Genomic DNA, 20,689 nt, shown 5'->3' on the forward strand with positions numbered 1-20,689 from the left:
CTGCAGGGAGCAGTGGTCTGACTCTAGCTTGCAGTTCATGGGGCGTGGCCCCTGTGAAAGGAGTCACTTCAGGGCTCCAGAACCTTCTGGGCTGAAGTGCATCGGTTCAGCATTTCCTCTGCTCAAATAGAAACCACTGTTTCGTTTCACTCAACCTGAGTAAAAAGGGATCTTCAGACATGACTTGTTTTCATTTTGTAGCACGTTGGTGGAAGGCTGGGGGGCCTGAAGGCACATCTCTGGACCCCCCTCTCCCTTCCCCTGATAGCCACAGCTCCCCTTTCATAAGGCTCTTCCCTTCCCCCAACCTAGACTCCTCTCATTCCAGCGCTCTTTGTTCCTCATAGGGCTCTGGGCTCGTTTCTTCTTTCCCTGACCTTCTCTGAGCTTTGGGCCCTCTGCTTCAGACCTAACCACCTCCCCACTTCAGTTACTGTTTACATCTTCCCAGAATAGGAGCCATGTGCTGCGAGATGCAACCACCGATACACAAATAAAACCCAGATTTCTGTGGGGGCAGACGAAGGTCCCAGAAAATTTCCCATGATGAATTTCTATTCCAGTTTTCATTGTTAACTTTTAAGGAAAAAATAGCGTCACGCTTACTCACCTTCCTGCCCTCCCCTCACTCCCTCCTCCACCGTGTGAACGCGTCGGTGCTCCCCGGGATGCTGCCCCAATGAGTTTCTTTTGTGCTCAGTAGACTCTTACAGACGAAGAAATCACCTGTGAAAAGTTGCGGTAAATGTGTAACCTTTCTGACAGGTACCCTTGCGTTTTGTAGACAGTTGGGCTTTGGTGGGTTTGATTTGCCTCCAGAGATGGTGGTGAGAAGAGAAATTGACAATACGGGAGATGGGGTTATAAAGAGAGTCAAATGGCTGAAAGAGATAGAAAAGGGAGCAGGTAATGGGGTGAGCAGAGTGTGGTTTGGTAAGCCAAGGCCAGGTCCACCCACAGAGTGTCCCAAAGGAGCCGGGTGAGTCATCTCTATGCCCTCCCCAGTTAAGGAGTGGTCAGAAGGACTTTGAGATCTGAAAACCCGCACCTTGGAGTGGGTGACTTGGCTTGCTACGTGGGGAACAGGTGATGGCAGCTGCTTCTGGAAACCGACATGGTGGTGGTATAAGAGGGGTGAGCCTGCAATTCATGCCCTTCTGGTTTGGCAGATACTTCTCTGCATATGCGCTGCCAAGACCCCAGACCTTGGGTGTACCTCTGCCAGACCCTGCAGGAGCAGTTTGGAACCTTATCACCCATGACCTTGACCAGGTGAAAGGCGTCTTTACACCATGTGAAAAAAACTTTGGAACATGTCCAAGCCGTGCATTATACTTGAAGATTTTTGAACTCTTGATATTTTATATAACTCAGGCCTTTGAGTGCAAGCAGCATCTCTGAAAAGGAACTAAGACAAAACAGTACAAAAGATGTGCCAAGGAATTATGGCTGTTCTGTGTCTCTGTATGAACCATCCTCCCAAATTCTCCTGTGGTCTGTGTGTATAGATTGTGTGGGCTGTTCATACTTTGCTGTATGTTGAAAATGTCTGATCTAACTCATTCAAAATCTCAGAAATTACAGCAGCTCTTTTTTTATATAAGGTATAAATTTAAGGTGTACCGTCTGGTGATTTGATATACATTGCAAAATGATTATCACAATAAGATCAGCTAACACATCACTGCACATAATGACCATGTATGTGTGTGTGTTGAGAACATTTAAGATTTACTCTGTTAGCAACTTTCAAGTACATAATACAGTAGTGTTATCTGTAGTCACTATGCTGTACATTACAAGCCCAGAACTTAACTCATAGCTGGAAGCGTCTAGTCTTTGACCAGCATCTCCTCATACTCTCTCACCCTACAGCTGCTGGCAACCACCATTCTACACTCTTTCTGTGAGTTTAACTTTCTTAGATTCTGTATATAAGTAATATACAGTGTTTCTCTTTCTCTGACTTATTTCACTTATCACAGAGCCCTCAAAATCCATCCTGTCACAAGTGGCAGAATTCCTTCTTTCTCACTGTGGAATACTATTTCATTGGGTATATATACCACATTTTCTTTATCCATAACTCCATCAATGGACAGTTAGATCATTTCTGTACTTTGGCTCTTCTGAGTTAGTGAGAGTGTGGGAGTGCAAATATCTCTTTGAGATCCTGACAGCATTTTTTTTGGGTGTATACCCAGAAGTGGGATTGCTGGATCATATATATGGTAGTTCTGTTTTTAATTTTTTGAGGACCCACCATACTGTTTTCCATAGTGACTGTTAATTTACAATCTCACCAACAGTGCAGGAGGGTCCCCTTTGCTCTACATCTTCGCGCATGTCTAATCTCTTGTCTTTTTGGTGATAGCCATTCTAACAGGTGTGAAATGATTTAGCAGTACTTTTTTCTACTATACGTCCCTCTTTTACGATATTTACTTCTTTGGCTGCACCAGGTCTTAGTTGCGCCATGCAGGATCTTTAGTTGCAGCCTTCAAACTCTTGGTTGCGGCATGTGGGATCTAGTTCCCTGACCAGGGATTGAACCCAGGCCACCTGCACTGGGAGCACAGAGTCAATAGTCTCAGCCACCAAGGAAGCCCCTGTACATCTCTCTTGAGGAAGCAAAATGGACCCTTAAGAACATTCACTGTCTTTCAGTTCAGTTCAGTCGCTCAGTTGTGTCTGACTCTTTGTGACCCCGTGGACTGCAGCATGCCAGGCTTCCCTGTACATCACCAACTCCCAGAGCTTACTCAAACTCATGTCCATCAAGTTGGTGATGCCATCCAACCATCTCGTCCTCTATCATCCCCTTCTTTTCCTGCCTTCAATCTTTCCCAGCATCAGGGTCTTTTCTAGTGAGTCAGTTCTTCACATCAGGTAGCCAAAGTATTGGAGTTTCAACTTCAACATCAGTCCTTCCAATGAATATTCAGGACTGATCCCCTTTAGGATGGACTGGTTGGACTTCCTTGCAGTCCAAGGGACTCTCAAAAGTCTTCTTCAACACCACAGTTCAAAAGCATCAATTCTTTGGCTCTCAGCTTTCTTTATAGTCCAACTCTCACATCCATACATGACTACTGGAAAAACCATAGCTTTGACTAGATGGACCTTTGTTGGCAAAGTAATGTCTCTGCTTTTTAATATGCTGTCTAGGTTGGTTATAACTTTTCTCCCAAGGGGCAAGCGTCTTTTAATTTCATGGCTGCAGTCACCATCTGCAGGGATGTGGGGTGAGAGTCACTGAGGACCACTTTCCCATCATCTGTGTCCTCCCTCAGGCTCTCACTACTGAGCCTATCTCACAATTGCTATACCACTCAATCTGAATCTAATCAAGCCATTCAATCGCCCTTATGAATCCTCCCCCAAAAGATGATAATACCAAACAGCTCCCATCTCTTGCAAACAAATTGAGCAAAATGTGTTACTAAAATAGGCTCATTCAGACTGACCAGGTTGTGGAGGATGGTGTGTTCTTACTTACCGTGCTGCTCACCGAACAGCTGCCATCGAACATTAAACTGTCATCGAACATGCTGTTGCCTCAACTCACCCAGACGCTTTATTCCTAAAGAGCTATTCGTTGTCACTCTCAGAGCACACTTTGGTCTCTAAGGGGAAGATAACTTGGTGATTCATTGCAAGTAGAAATGATCTTTTGCTTTATGTGAAAGAAGCTCTTGTGAGAAGAGGTACAGACTTGTCAGAAGGAGAGAGAATGTGTGAGAACCCTCTTCACCCCTCACATACACATGTGAGTGAGCTCTCTCGCCTCCCTTTCCGGGACCTTTCTTCATGACATCCGAGTGAAAGTCACGTCATGAATATTTTTCATAAGTGGGGAAGCTGTACTCTTTTATTACAAATTGTATTTTGGCTGTGTTTTTCCATTTAAAAAATTCAGTGGCAGTGCTTGTAGCTTTGGGAATTGCTTCAAATGAAAACAGCTCTATCTAGTTCTTTCCTATTCTTGCTAATGATTTCGCAGCCACTAAATTATTTCTAATGGTTGTAGAACACAGAAGCCAGCTTCAGTCCAGAGGCATAGTAAAAGAATCACCAAAGATCACTGAAAAGCAATTTAAATTTTTACGGAATAACCTCGAAAACTCCCAGAGAAACATCTCATTATTAAACCTACTTCACCATGTACTGAAATCTATTCCCATGAATAGAGCTCTCTGCCACTCTGGTGACTTTCTGTCTGCCTTTCTTTGGACTACCTGAAAAATCTACCCGCTGTGTCTCTCTAATCTTCTGCAAAACTTTCCTTTCCAGCCCAATTCATCTCTTCAGCCCTGCTCTTCCTGGTGTAAATTCAGGTTGCTGCAGTTTCCCCATTGCCAGATTGCATCACAAAGAGCACAAGCCAGGCCTGCTGGTCAGGTGCCTGGAGAGAGAAGGAGGGGACTGGGATGCTTAAGATTCTGGATTATAATCTAAGAATCTTTTCTTTAATAGAAATCCACTTAAGTCAGAACCCAATTAAAGGAATTAAATCCAATCAACATTAGGATGTCCTTCTTCTAACACACACAAATACATACAGGTGCACGAGTGTGCCATTGGTCAAACTGTTCCGTGTTTCAGATGGCTCTATGGCAGCCACACTAAATGGGGAAGAATTCCTGGAATGGTCATGAATTTCCTCACTCTGACCAGCCATCCAGCAAGTTCACAACCATTGACCCTGGACAATAGTGAAGGACTTACTATGGATTGATCAGCAGAAATTTATTACCAGTTTTAGAAAAGCAACTCTTGATGACAGTGGAATTTTATGAACTCTATGGCCAAAGGAAGGCATGTGAGCCATTCTGTCAGTATTTGTTTGTATTTGTTGTTGTTATTTAGTTGCTAAGTCATGTCCAACTCTTTTGAGACCTCATGGACTGTAGCCTGCCAAGCTCCTCTGTCCATGTGATTTCCGAGGCAAGAACACTGGAGTAGGTTGCCATTACTCTCTCCAGGGGATCTTCTCAGCCCAGGGATGGAACCCCTGTCTCCTGCATTGGCAAGTGAATTCTTCACCACTGAGCCACCAGCATTTGCTGTTACCTAAAAAGAAAATCACTGTTTGCATTTATTTTAGGTCTTATTTTATCATAATATATATTTTAATGTCTGACTTGAAAAAGTTTATCTTAAAGATGATTTGCACTCAGAAAGAGGATACACATTGTGATAACATGTTGTAATAGTTCTGGAACAGAGACCAGCAAAGAGAATTTTCATTTCTTTCAGAAATTCACTTTACGACACATTTGTGGGAAAGTTGAATAAGAACATGGGGTGTCTGAGTCAGACTGCCTGGGTTCGAGGGCTGGCTCCAGTCCCACCACATATTCGATGGTACAGCTGGATGAGTGAGCATTCCCTTGTGGTGGAGACATGGTTCTCTTTCTTAGAGCCCTGGGAGTATTAAATGTGTTGTGATAGAACAGATTTTCCAAACTGCATCTGGAACTCGGTAAACGATAGCTCTCATATTCCTTCTCTCACTCCTCTTCCTCTCCACCTCTTCTGTCTTCAGTCCCTTCTTCTCCTCCTCACTCCAATGAAGGAAGAGATCCTTGCTTGATCTTATTGCTAATATCATATATCATAGTCATAGTGTATAACAGAAGCCTTAAAATGAAGTTATCTTTCAAAATACAATGTATTTTGCAAAAACACTGCAGTATTTACTGTGTATTGGAGAAGAGCTTCAGTTTTCATCCATTGGATGCAGTGGTGGTCAAATCGCCATTGTAATGAAAGGTCTCGCAACCCTTACTTTGGATGGCATGTTGGTTCTTAACTTAAGGAACATAGGGATAATATCTTCCACCGACAAAGACTCCCGACACCTGATGAGGGAGACTCTGCTAGTTTCCCTGATGTTACCCATGAACTTTTAGTTAGATATCTGTATAGCTTTTGTTTATATCACTGTGATTTACAGATGTGCTCAGATCCTTTCTGAGTCCATTCATACTTTATGCCTGTATCATTTCCCAAAGTGATTGTTTGCTGTGCTTTGTGGTTTTAAAAAAAGAACTGGCTTAGTGGTTAGGAGTCTGGCCCATATATATATTCCAACCAACCTGGGTTAGAACCAGCATTGTGACTTGACCAGCCAATCAAGGACTTATCTCTGCAACTGTGGAAATGGGCTTGTAGTAACCAGCCTCATCAGACTGGCATGAGGATTAGGAAAGAGGAGAGATGGCTGGACAGGCGTTCTCTTGAATGGTTATCAAGGATAACAGGAACCCTGCCAAGAAGAGCAGAGAGGACTTAGCTGGTCTCCAGCTTTTCCGTGATCGGTGCAGAACCAGCACTCCTGAAGAGACAGAGCAGGACTCTTGAGAAGCTGAGTGAATGGCTCTCAGAACCCCCATGCCTGCCTTCCCTCTCTGCAAGGGACTCACCACTCTTTCTTGGTTGGGAATTATTATCATATATTATTAAATTAAACCCCCTCTCCATTGGAAAGCCTTGGTTTGCTTATGCTTTCCTAAAGGAACCCAGGCTGGATTTGGACCTGTTGTATGTCTTTAGTCAGAGTATGTCAAAAGATGAATGTTCTGGAACCTTTAATGACTGGTTAATAATTCCCTGGTCATTGAATGTGTGCTCAGTTGCTCAGTCGTGTCTGACTCTTTGTGACCCCATGGACAGTAGCCGGCCAGGCTCCTCTGTCCATAGGATTTTACAGGCAAGAATACTGGAGTAGATTGACATTCCCTTCCCCAGGGGATCTTCCCAATGCAGGGATCGAATCCCAGTCTCTTGCATCTCCTGAATTGGCAGGCAGATATTTTACCACTAGCGCTGCCTGGGAAGCTCCATCACTGAATAACAAGCCCCAAATGAATTGAGGAGATGTGCTGTCTGGCCTCTGAAATGATGAAATGATTCAGGAATGGGACCTGCAGGACCAGTCTTAATTATTAAAGGCTTTATAGTAGGAGAAGCTTTACTACTCTCGCATCCTTGCAGCTGTGGGCACCTTCAAAGATGTGAACAAGACCCTAAGAATGCTGAGAGGCCATAGCACCCGTGCACACACATCTCAACACACTCAGCTCACTCTGTCCCCTGCCTCCACAGCACACAGCTGGGAAGTCACCACACCAGGTCCAGAAGAGAAGGGCCCTTTGAGCCGGTGCTCTGTCCCTTCTGATTCACTGCTGTCCTGCCAAAGGGAAAGCAGCCGGGGCCAGGTCCACTGGCAGCTCCTTTGCCCCAGGATAGATCACAACCCATCCCAAGCACTCCCTGTTCTGCAAGCTTCGATCCCTCCCCATCCCCAGGTGAAGGCATAACTCTCCAGGAAGCAGGAGACAGGTTCTGGCAGATGTTGTACTTAAGCTCCAGCCCGACCAGCTGACTCCAGGTAAAGACTCCACCCTCCTGAGACTCCTCGTGGCCACGCTCTCTGGCTTTTGGCCAGTCTTCTCCTCCAGGTGTTGTTCTTCCTCACATTCCTCAACTGACTGGTCCACCTCCACTGGTCCGAGTGTGTTCCACCTTCACTGAGTCTTCTTTCAGAGAGGCAGAAAGCCTTGGATTACAATGGTTGGGGTCTCTCGAGAGGAGATGGCTGAGGACAGAAGCTTAGGCTGTAATGGCAGCTTCAGTCTGGTACCTGGTGGGGGAATCAATACACCCTTGGCATGGAGCCTGACTCTGGTGGGATTTGCAGCCCAATTCTTCCTGCATTTGCCCTACAGCCTCTTTTCTGTACATCTCTCTAGGCAGCAACCCCCTCCTGCCCTCTCCCTGAATTCTGCTTGTTGGCTGTACTAGAGCTCTTGCTGTTGTCCCTGTTGGCCATGTTCTCTCTGGCTGTTGAACTCACTGCCCCCTTCCCTAGACCTGTCCTTCCCACACACCTTGGTGTTCCTTGTACTCCTCTGAGTTATGTCACCTCCCCCAAGACTCTCCTCAAACTTTCTCAAGGGGTCCCTCCTTTCCGTTCCTATTACAGCCACTCTGTCTTCATACCAAGTGTCTTCATTTGTCTCCAACTCTTTGCGACCTGGTGGACGATAGCCCGCCAAGCTCCTCTGTCCATGGGATTCTCCAGGCAAGAATACTGGAGTGTGTTGCTATGCCCTTCTCCGGGGGATTTTCCTGACCCAGGGATCGAACCTATGTCTCCTGTCACTCCTGCATTGCAGGCAGATTCTTGACCGCTGAGCCACTGGGGAAGCCGCACACTTATGCTTTATGGCTGCACATGGTCTGCACTCTCATTTGCTCATTTTCTTAAATCTTCCCTCACTGGCTGTGAGCTCCTTGAGAACAGCGTCTACCCCCAGGACTGAGTACTCCGTTCTCTAGCATGTAGTAGGTGTTCAGTGAATGTCGCTGAAGTAAAGAAAGATGGCGTAGGTGATACCCAGCATTTGACTGAAGAACAGAAAGCGGTTAGTTCCTTCTGCCTCCTCATGTCTGAATGAAACTCAAAAGGTGCCTTTGCACAGAACTTTTGGGGCCAAAAGTATATCCATAATTGTTATAGTGTTCAGAGAACTCATAGCAGTCAATAAGAAAAATGTACAACTCCAACTAGAGAAAAAGGGAAAAGGATATCAGAAAGAAGGGCGTACGCATGAACTGAATGATCTAAACAGGGAAAAAGTATTTAGTATCACTTGTAAATTTTGAAACGTCAAACTAAATTGAAAACTAGATACTGTTTTCACCGAATTGATTGCATATTTTTAAAAAAGGATAGCATCCTTTATTAGTGAGGGTGTGCTGAAATGAGTTTTATAAGACTGAACCAAGACTATATCTTTTATCTATCTCTGGTTTTCAAACATGTCCCAGTGTTAGGTTTCACTAGTGAGTAAGAATACAGTAGGCATGTAAGACTTGCTCTCTGAGTGACATTAACAGTTTTCAATTATGAGATATCATAAAGGGGAATGTGTACAAATATATGGGCTTCCCTTGTAGCTGAATTGATAAAGAAATCTGCCTGCAATTCAGGAGACCCAGGTTCAATCCTGGATCGGGAAGATACCCTGGATAAGGAAATGGCAATCCACTCCAGTATTCTTGCTTGGAAATCCCATGGACAGAGGAGCCTGGAAGGCTACGGTCCATGGGGTACAAATATATACAATCTGCCTAATTCCCCTAGTGGAAACCCAATGGCCAGGGTTTAATCTTCTATAAAAATGAAGTCTGAAAACATAATTTCCCTGTTTGTAATTTTTTAGCAGCTTATATTCTTAGACCATGAGCACTTAATGTATCAAACAATCTTATTTTGAAGATAATTTTCCTTTATTAGGTTGATTTGAGACACACTTTGAAAAGAACCAAGAGCATTTAGTATTAAATGCACCAAAACCTTATTTAAGAAATGTTCAAAATGTTTAGAGTGGGTACTTCATAATTATCCTAGAAATTGCTTAATGATAACTATTACATTAGAAAAGGCAAAATCGTTTTCTGCAAGTGAGGGTATAGTAATGATCGTGAAGGGACTGCCTGACTCAGAATTGCTAGTGGTCTGTGAGGTCCTTCCGTTGAGTCTCTGCTTTGTGTATAAGGTTTTCCAGATTTAGTCCATCCTGGCGGACTGTAGCCAAGTGGAATATGGTCAGCCTAGTTATGCGGTCAGTCTAGGGTCAGTCTAACCTGAGGAATATGCTCTAGGTAGTAGAAAGTTTCCCAGAGCACAAGCCTTCTCCCAGGACAGTGGTTTCTCTCGGACACTGTTTCCTAGCCTCTTCCGTTCCCTCCCTTCAACACCGCCTGCCATTGCTCAGCTCCGAGCCAGCCCAGAGTAAGTTTTCAGACTGTCCTGAATAAGAGCTTTCCAGGTGAGGAGGGTTTAGAAGTGAATCAGGGTTAGATACGCTGTGGGCATCAAAGCCTTTAATGCTTCTGAGATAAAATTCTCTTCGATCCAACAGCTATCAGCCACTGACCTGTTGTCGCAAAACTAAGAACCGCAAAGCTATATCTTGGAGATTAGGATGGTGGGAGAGGTGAGATAAGTTCCAAAGCGTATCCCAATGATATCATAGTGAAGAGTGGGTTCCGAAGTCAGGCAGCTCCCCATTTACAAGCTGTGTAAAGGCAGGAAGGGAGGCATGGAGAATATTAGCTGAAAAATTCCCAAATATGATCAACAGCAGCAACCCACAGATTCAAAAGCTCAGCAGCTCCAAAAAAGATAAAGGATGGATGAGACTGAATTGCCAGCAGTGACTTTCCTACCCTATTATGAAACTATGGCCCCTCACCCAACTCCCAGCCAGAACACGTGTCAAGCCTCGAATTTTTTCCTTTATGTTGAATGTCTTAGAAGTACACCAATTAGTGATTCCTGATTTAACACATATCATCTTTACTGGGGCACCAAAAAAAAGGCTAAGGTGTAAGTTTGAAAAATAGGCTTTAATACATGACTTAGTGGAATACTAGAGGAGAAGTGGGGACAGGCAGTAGGGCTGAGAAAACTGCAGAATGGGGAGGCTTGGGGAGAGGTTTACATGGAGATGCAAGTTGAGTTCAGAAGAGGAGGTTCTTTGACATCAAAGACAAACTGCCCATTTAAAGCTTTGGTTCAAGTCCAGCTTTACATCAAAGAAAAGAGAAGAAAGTGTTTCCTTTCTCCTTCTTCACCTCCTTGGACCACATGACCACCTTCTTCCAAGACCTTACTACTGAGGTTGCTGGTGCCTATATTGAATGGTTCAGCTACATGAAATTAACTGGGTTCTCCATGGAGTAGCCTGGAAATGAAATCATCTCTTCACTTGGAGAAGTTTACAATTACTTGAAATCGCTTCACATGTGAAGGAAATTACACTAAGGGTATTTGGGGCAAGTTTTAAAAGTGAAAAGTAAGAACTTAGAAATTTGAAGTCAAAAGAGATAGTTGTAGTCCAAAGAGATTGAAGATTTCATAAAGATAATGAAACTTGAACTCAAATGGTCTTTGAATCAACTGAGAGACTAGGAAAGAAATTCTAGATAGGGGAATAATACAAGTTTTAGCTCAAAAGCCTACATATAAGTCAGCCAAGACTTCCACACTGAGGACATCACAGCAAAAAGGTCAAGGTGAAATAGCAGTTTCACACCCATTGCACTTGTTTGCAAAAATGTAAAGAATGGCATTGGGTTTTTTGTTTTTCTTTTTTTCATTAGATGTCTTTTTTCTTCATTGGAGAATCCAGCAAGGGGAAACAAACAAAACTGAAGCACGGATTGGGGGAAATTTTATTCATCTGTGAACTGAACTCAAGTCTCTAGGTTTTATCTCTTTAAAAAAAAAAAAAAAAGGTTTTATTAAACACCAGTGTGCCAGACACTTTGAGTGAAAAAAACAGATACCTCGTCCACCCAGACAGCATCCAGTGAGCCCCTGAGAAAGACCACGGCTTAGACACAGCAGACGTTAGGTGAGTGTGGAATGAATATGCAAATGCAGGCATGAACAGCTGATGGGTGGAGTCCTCCAAAGTAGGAGGCGACATTTCCTGGTGTAATTGACCCAGCTCACCTTCCATCTTTCTATGCTTTAGTGCCATAGAGTTCTGCCTTCTTGTCCTTCCAGAAAAGGCTTTTCCTTCCAAAGTAGCTTTTTTTTTTTTAAAGCAACCTCTGTCCTTCTTTCTTTAAAACAATCATCCTGCCTGTTCTGAATTGTAACCTCACCCGTTCACTCTTGTGCCCTTTGGGAAGGCTGAGACGAGGAGCTGTGCCAATGGCAATAATTGAGTTAGGATATACAGAAAGATAGAGGAGCATTATTTTATTGTAACCTGGATTTCACTCAAATAATGATCACTCTTCTTTTTCCTATCATGAAAGTTATTGTTCTTTGAAAATCATGTTGTATTTTAATTAAAGCACCATATGTACATAGTTAAAGAAAATACTGAAGGCTTATCATGGACAATTATACCCCCTTATCACTTCCTCTCTTATTTGTCAACATAGTTAAGTCACCATTTTTATTAAATAAATTATTAATGTTTACATGATGCTTTTTGTTTTTATGTGCTGTGTGCTAAGTTGCTTTGGTTGTGTCTGACTCTTTGTGATGCTATGGACTGTAACACACCAGACTCCTTTGTCCATGGGATTCTCCAGGCAAGGATACTGGAGTGGGTTGCCATTTCTGATGGATTTTGTGCATTAGAAATAGTATTCCCTGCAGAACCAGCTGAGTTTTTCTAAAGCAGCAGCCAATATTTTTTGAGCACTTGTTATGGGCTAGGCACTGTTTTAAGTGTATTCATGTGTTAATTCACATGACTCCATGTGTGAGATTACATACTGTAAATATTCCCATTTCAAAAGTGAAAAAACCGATGAGAAAACCAAAGCACAGAAAGCATGAGGAAGTTGCCCAAGATGATATGGTCAGTCATTCTGGCCTCTGAAATGATGCTCTATGATGACCCAGATGGGTAGAATGAGGGGGATGGGGCGGGAGTGGGAAGGAGTCTCAAGAGGGAGGTGATATATGTATAAATACAGCCGATTCACTTCATTGTAGAGCAGAAATTAACACAACATTGCAAAGCAATTATACTCCAATAAAATTTTTTAAAGTTTTTTTTTTTTCCATTTATTTTTATTAGTTGGAAGCTAATTACTTTACAGTGTTGTAGTGGTTTTTGCCATACATTGACATGAATCAGCCATGGATTTACATGTGTTCCCCATCCCGATCCCCCCTCCCACCTCCCTCCCCACCCCATCCCTCTGGGTCTTCCCAGTGCACCAGGCCCGAGCACTTGTCTCATGCATCCAACCTGGGCTGGTGATCTGTTTCACTATAGATAATATACATGTTTTGATGCTGTTCTCTCAGATCATCCCACCCTCGCCTTCTCCCATAGAGTCCAAAATCTGTTCTATACATCTGTGTCTCTTTTTCTGTCTTGCATATAGGGCCATTGTTACCATCTTTCTAAATTCCATATATATGTGTTAGTATACTGAATTGGTGTTTATCTTTCTGGCTTACTTCACTCTGTATAATGGACTCCAGTTTTACCCATCTCATCAGAACTGATTCAAATGTATTCTTTTAATGGCTGAGTAATATTCCATGGTGTATATGTACCACAGCTTTCTTATCCGTTTGTCTGCTGATGGGCATCTAGTTTACTTCCATGTCCTGACTGGCGTGTAATGGTACCTCATTGAGGTTTTGATTTGCATTTCTCTGATAATGAGTGATGTTGAGCATCTTTTCATGTGTTTGTTAGCCATCTGTATGTCTTCTTTGGAGAAATGTCTGTTTAGATCTTTGGCCCATTTTTTGATTGGATGATTTTTTTTTTCTGGAATTGAGCTGCAGAAGTTGCTTGTATATTTTTGAGATTAATCCTTTGTCTTTTTCTTCATTTGCTATTATTTTCTCCCATTCTGAAGGCTGTCTTTTCACCTTGCTTATAGTTTCCTTTGTTGTGCAAAAGCTTTTAAGTTTCATTAGGTCCCATTTGTTTATTTTTGCTTTTATTTCCACTATTCTGGGAGGTGGGTCATAGAGGATCTTGCTGTGACTTACGTCGAAGAGTGTTTTGCCTATGTTTTCCTCTAGGAGTTTTATAGTTTCTGGTCTTACATTTAGATCTTTAATCCATTTTGAGTTTATTTTTGTGTATGGTGTTAGAAAGTGTTCTAGTTTCATTCTTTTACAAGTGGTTGACCAGTTTTTCGACTACACCGGAAGGGGCCTATTGATATCAAGAAGTGTAAGCTGGAACAAGGAACTATTTTTTTAAGTTTTTTGAAAAAGATCTTAGGGAAGAATCTGAAGTTGTGCCAGGATTTGGCGACTTGAACTTAGTTAGTTTGGTAGACAGGATGCTCAGTGGGAGAAACCTAGGGGGAGTGAGTTTATATTAAAAAGCAGAATAGTTTAGTCTTTTAATTGGTTTGTTTATTTTTATAAATATTTCTTTTACCTCTTTTCCTAAGTCCTCATGGTTTCCTGAGCATATAATAATAATTAATATACTAGAGAATCTTCAGGCAAATTCTGAATGAAGAAGCAGTCCAGAGCATTCAGAGTAGATGCCCAGACACATGTTAGATTTTGATATGAGGACTTTAGCACAGAGTTTTTGAAATTGAAACAGTCCTGGAAAAGATGTGGTGTATTTTGGTACATATGTCATTGCTGAGAAGACGGAGTAAGAAGGTGTGAAAGTAGATGCAAATTTCACCATTCTAGGAAACAGCTGTAAGATCCACTCTTACCTCAAAGAGCAGAATTTCTAGAACTCTTGGCTTTCTTCTTTCTTACCTAATATGTACTTTTATGAGAAATGTTAACTGTTTAATGATTTTGGCATTATAAACTCACTCCAGCACTCACCTCCATCTAATTGCCTCATGTTAAAGTCAGTTCCCTTGATTATAAATGTAAATTTGTAGCAGATCTTTGTCTGCAAAGCTTGAGAGAACCAGTTAGGGGCCGGTGAGTTGTTAACAATGGAAGAATTGATAGGACCTAGAAAGTGGTGATGATTCCGTACCATCAAAAACCAAGTCAAACCATTTTATTCCCTTCTAGCTCTAAAAACTTGGTTCTATATGTATATTTGTTGTTGTTCAGTCGCTAGGTTGTGTCTGACTCTTTGTGACCCCATGGACTGCAGCGCCCCAGGCTTCCCCATCCTTCACTGTCTCCCAGAGTTTGTTCAGATTCATGTCCATTGAGTTGATGATGCCATCCAACCATCTCATCTTCTGTCGTCCCCTTCCCCTGCCTTCAATCTTCCCCAGCATTAGGGTCTTTTCCAGTGAGTCAGCTCTTGGCATCAGGTGGCCAAAATACTGGAGCTTCAGCTTCAGCTTTAGTCCTTCCAGTGAATATTCAGGGTTGATTTCCTTGAGGATTAATTGATTTGATCTCCTTGCATGTTATGTCAAAAGTGAGGTCCAAAGATTTGGTGGGAAACAGTTGTCTTTAGTTTGATGGAGCTGCCCCTCTCTGGTGTGATCTGAGGAATAAGATACTATCACCACAGCAGTGCTTCTATCCCAGATATATTTTGACTGGCACAGCCTACAACTATTTACACAGAAGGGGGAGTGGGTTTGAAATGGGGTGTTAGCCTACTGTTCCTGACGTGCATTTTAATAAGCCACCTGACAAGATCAACAAGAAGAAAAGAAAAATCGTGAACAGGTGTGAGGGAGATGGAGGAAGACGGTCTGCTTTTCACTCCTCTTAATCAAGTTGGCACATTGTTCTTTCACCAGGACTCTCTGGCTGTTGTCAGTGGCTCTGCTAATTCCCTCCAGTGTGGGGTCTGCTATGAAGGGGGCCTAAAATCCCCCACGGATTCCCCTGTGCCCTAATAAAAGGAAAAATGGATTTCTGTGGTGGTCATGTCACGGCCATAGCCTGAAACTCTCTGTTCATCCACCCAGAGTGTCATTGTGAAGGCGGCATTACCATGGAAATGTGTGACACGTTGGTTGACAAGTTGTCTATTTCCAGATGGGCATCTTCATTCCCAGCATGAGCCTTTGAGAGATTTGACAGACCATTTTTAAGTCTTGGCTTTGTACAGACTGTGGTTTATCTAAGGGCCTTGCTGCCTTTTTTGTTTCACACTGTGATGGATTTTGTACAGTGTGTTGTGTAAGTAATAATGATAGGTCTGGCTTTGCAGACGTGGCTGTTTTTTTCTTTCTTTTTTAGCCAATCATAGCGTGTTCCATGAAATTGGCATTGGCTAGCCGTGTTTGTTAATAACACACTAAAACCTATCCTCTTTCTAAACTGGTGATGTTATAGAAAGTCTGTATGTGGGATAATGCTGCCTTGAAAGTCATGTAGCCAGCAGCTTTTCTTCATTGAAAAGAAGTAGAAAAATATTAATAGTTTGTCTACTACTTTCAATTCAGTTTTGTTTCCTGGATGGGTAAAAAGAGAATGAAGATTGAATACCACTCCCCTGTTTAGAGAGTGTCTGCTATGAGCTATTGCTTGGTATAGGAAGGGACAGCTGGCAAGGCCAGGGCGGGTTCGCTCTAGGAGAGGCCTTTTGCTGTGCTGCAGGCAAAGGGCCATCTTTTGGAAGGCTCTTTCAGAAGGTTCTGCTTAGGACCTAAAACGTGCTTTCCCCATATTATCACATGAGGTTGTGTGTCCTCTAGACAAAATCATAGAGTCTGCTGGAACTGTGTTTTAAAAAACTAGGTATGTATGTGTGTAATTTAAGTAATCAGAGACTCACCGTAAGTCATTAGCATCATAATTTAGTTAAGTGTTAGTAATTATCCCAGTGAACTATCATTTATAAATATTAATGTTCCAAACTGAAGTTAGGGAATCCCTCTTTAGCTATTTTTTTCCTTTTATTTTTATCTCTATATAATTGTACTGGAGGCATAATTAGTCAGTGTCTTTTCAGTTAACAAGTGCTTTTCCAACTCTGAGTAAATAATTCCTAATTAAATCACCAATTGTATTGATTTACTTTCATATTTTTTCTCTTCTGCATACCAAATTGAAATGTGAAATTCTTACACATTGTAATTGTGGATCAGAACCCACTGATTAACTTGTTAATACATTTAGGATGTGATATTCCTAAAGGACTCATTAGTGTAAACTTGTACCACTCTTTCTAACTTCTTTAGAAAGAAAGAGGATCAATAACTACCTTGAATTGTCAGAAAGAAAAAAACAATTGGCCTCTGAATAGGGAATCTTGATTCAGAAATATGCAAATACGTTACTTTCATAAGGAGGATAATTTTGAGAAACATCAGAACAGCATAATTACTAAAGAAATATTACCATAACAAACATCTTTGGGGTGTAGCATATTGAGGGATAGTATGAGGAAGCCTGAAACTATTTTGGAAATGGTATTATAAATAGTAAGGTAAGAAATTATGTAAGAATGTAGACATTGTAGCAAATTAACTGCAGACAATAAGAAACTATATTGCAACTTCCTAGTGATAGATATCTATCTATTAGGTAGTCTGTTATATACATTATTCCATGCGCTTTCCTAGGCAGTCATCATTGGTTGATGAAATTTTCTAGTTCCATAATGTCTGTGATTTTTCTCCCCACATACTAAAGATGACTCAGAGTCACGCCTGTTTTTGACCTTAGTGTACCCAAGTCATTTCCTGGTGACAGAAATCTGGTGAAAGTGTTAGCATTGTCGTCACCAAACCTCTATGCTGGAGAAGGACTTTAATTGCAAGTTTTCCCAAGTTTGACCTTTGCTGTGTTTCAATGTTGGAATTTGTTGTACTGTCTTCCTCTGGCTGTTGCAAACTCCAGGTCCTGTCCATGGCCTGGTCTACTCTCCATCCCCGAGTGATACACATACCAGTTAGAGCCATGCTCCTCTCGTGTGTGACTTTACAGAGAGGTTAAGAAAAAGTCTGTATATACCATATGAAATTGTTGAGAATTGTTGCACATTTAATATGTGAATCATCAATAGGAAAATTTCAACTTCCAATTGTTTACATCTATTTGTTGATCAGTCAAGCTCATTGCTTTTACTTTGTGTTTTCAAAAGAGAAAAATGTAGGTGTGAATGTACTGTATAACACTGCTGTCACAGGTATTGTGAACTAATATTCTCATGGAGGAAAATCTCCTTGGATCATTATGTGATGTGCCCTATTACGTGTAAATTCCAAATAGTCTTTGGAGATGGAACAACCTCCGTTTCCACTGACACCATCTGCTGTCTGTAAAAGGACCAGCCAGTGGCACTTTCGTTAGCTGCCTTCATGATGCTGAACTTTTCCCAGTGGACAGAGGACAGCACTTCATAAAGAGGCTAGTTAAGCGTCTTCCAGATTGTTTCAAATGAACCATATATAAAAGCCACAGGGAAAAAGGCTCTAACAAATTGTGCTGTTGGGCTTTTCTCGCTGACACTTTCTACCATTATAAAAAAAGTTATAAAATGTCTTTTCTTTTTTTGCCACTCAGATGAGTATAGGATCAAACCGGTGGAAGAGGTCAAATACATGAAAAATGGGGCAGAAGAGGAGCAGAAAATAGCAGCCAGGAACCAAGAAAACTTGGTAAGAACTGCATTTCTTGTATAACAATGAATTTTGGTGACAACTTTATAATAAAATCTGCACTGCATGTTTAAACTGCAACTTAACACACCAGCGCAAGATTTTCTTGCAAATGCCGTTACTATTTATAGCTTGCCTGGAAGCTGCACCATTTACTCCTGAATCCTGTTTGTTTTCACATGAACCCTTCTTTAATCTTGATAGAGATTTCTCCAGGAGAGACAGCAAAATTTTTAATGTTTCAAAATGATTAAATTTAAAGGAAAAAGCATGAAGTAGGATTGAGCTTTATGGAGGGAGGACCTTTTTTTTTTTTCTTTTCATCCTTTATCTCTTAATGCAGATCAGATTGAATAGCTAAGTTTAGTTATTTTTGATATGTAGTGTTTTAAGAAAGTTGCCTTTCAAAGGAAAATAAGGTACTTAGAAGGTAGGTCTTTATCAAATAGTCCTTCACATTCACAGTGTTAAGGTATTACGGGTTTTGAGTTAATGTGAGAATTCTAATGATCTGAAACAGATAGTTAGAAACCTCTTCCTCTAAAACAAATCAATCAACATGTTCCACCTTAATGTTTCATCTCTGAAAAAACATTTAGTAAATTATCATATTAGCTGACTTCTTAAGAGATTACAGATTGTTAAGAATATTCATGTATTCAGTTGTGTTGGAGCAACATTGTTCTTCTCTTTTATTTTGGGATTAATTACTGCTATTTTTTCATGTTTCAGTGAATACATTTTTAAGAAGCTTGCAATGTCATAAATATTTTCACTTGACTTAAACTCCTTTCCATGCTGTGCTTTGTTTTTGTTTTTATGATTTCAGCCACAGCAGAGGGAGTTGGCAGAATGTTAACCAGTGCTCATGAGTATTTAAGGCTGTCATTTTCCATGATACACTAATGAACGTAACAGGCTCATTCTTTTTCCTCTCTTCTTTTCTGAATATATAACCTATGACTTGCAGTACTCAAGTATCAACAACTGAATATTTTAGATCATTTTAAAGGAGCCAACATACTTTAATAAAATTTTACTTCATAAATGGGATTTGGATTTTAAGGTATCCTTTAAGTCACAGAGGTTCATCATACCTTATGTTTTAACATCAACACTTAAATCAGTCCTGGGTGTTCATTGGAAGGACTGATGTTGAAGCTGAAACTCCAGTACTTTGGACACCTGATGCAAAGAGCTGACTCATTTGAAAAGACCCTGATGCTGGAAAAGATTGAGAGCAGGAGGAGAAAGGGATGACAGAGGATGAGATGGTTGGATGGCATCACTGGCTCAATGGACATGGGTTTGAGTGGACTCCGGCAGTTGGTGATGCACAGGGAGTCATGGCGTGCTGTGGTTCACGGGGTCGCAGAGTCGGACGTGACTGAGCGACTGAGCCAAACTGAACTGAACTGAACTTAAATCCAGAAAAAAAGTAACTATGACTGAACAGTAAAATTAATATTATCAGGCTTTTTATATAGAAATTGTTGTGCTTTGAATAGATACATAGAATATTTGAGTAGTTGAAGCATCACTGGTCATTTTTCTACTCTGTTTTACTGAAAATCAGAGTTTGTTCTTGCTTGATATAATTTCATCTTAAGTTATAAATCTCATCTTGGGTAATAATATTTCCATTGAATGCTAAAGAGACACTGGTGACCAGTTAGCCAGTAACTGTTTCTTAGATGTAACTGTCTACTTTCTGTGTTCGTATCTCTGAAATCCTAAAGAAAGCAGTGACTTTTATCTTACAGCTTGTGAGTTCTTCCTCAGTGTTGTTAGGGCCAATACAGCTTTTTTCCTTTTTCTCCCAATTCCATAATCTGTAGACTCCTTGAGGCTAGTATTCTTTTTCAGCACTATGGCCAAAATTGGTGCTAGTGCTTTTCATGCAGACTGAATGGGGAGATTCAGACAAAGAGAAATCTCTGGTCTTATTTATTCATGGATTATCTATGTCAACCCCACACCTTTTTACTCTGCCCTTCAATCAGAGTCCAGGCCAATAAGAGGAGTTTTCAGGTATCTAAAGATTTAGAAGGAAATGGGGAACTAAATGGTTTAATTCTGAGATTTCTAGACTGCTTCACAAAATTAAATGATTTTCAGTTATCTGGAGGTATATTACCCTTATCACCTCCATGTTGGGGGATGCATAATTAAGTACTAACCATGCGTATCATTTGAGAAAACAAATAGCCTCCTAAATTTGAAGCTTACATTGGAAAGTGAATAAGAAAGACTTAGCAATTCTTTATTTTTACACCCATTAAAATAATCTGAGAGTCAAGATGCTCTTATGTTTCAAAGAATGATTTTAAGTTGTAGCTTGAAGTTTTTTTTTAAGAGTTTTTGTTTACCCAAACTGTTGAAACTAAGGGGAGTTGGCAAACATAACCAAGGCATATGGCATGATGGTGACAACCGTGGGCTCAGGAGGCAGAAATTGCTCGGGTTGAAATTTCAGCTCTGCCACTGACTCGTTGCAGAATCCAGTCACTTCACTTCTGTAAACCTCTGCCCATCCATTGAGGGAAAAGACAGTGCTTCACGGTGTTCTTGGCAGGATTACACAAGATGATTGTTATAAAACTTTGAGTGCAGTGTCTGG

At 41.3% G+C, this 20,689-nt stretch overlaps 1 protein-coding gene across 2 annotated transcripts in view; it reads left to right on the plus strand.

Annotated features, from left to right (window-relative positions):
• The window catches only part of C5H1orf21 (chromosome 5 C1orf21 homolog), a 233,235-nt gene that overhangs the window by 105,651 nt on the left and 106,895 nt on the right, over positions 1-20,689 (plus strand). For both annotated transcript variants that reach the window (XM_065936192.1, XM_065936193.1), the window contains one exon: positions 17,975-18,069. In XM_065936192.1, the coding sequence (XP_065792264.1) occupies positions 17,975-18,069 (95 nt within the window). The remainder of the gene's footprint in view (positions 1-17,974; positions 18,070-20,689) is intronic.

The sequence above is a fragment of the Muntiacus reevesi genome, chromosome 5 (assembly GCF_963930625.1).
Source record: "Muntiacus reevesi chromosome 5, mMunRee1.1, whole genome shotgun sequence".
Classification (NCBI taxonomy): domain Eukaryota; kingdom Metazoa; phylum Chordata; class Mammalia; order Artiodactyla; family Cervidae; genus Muntiacus; species Muntiacus reevesi.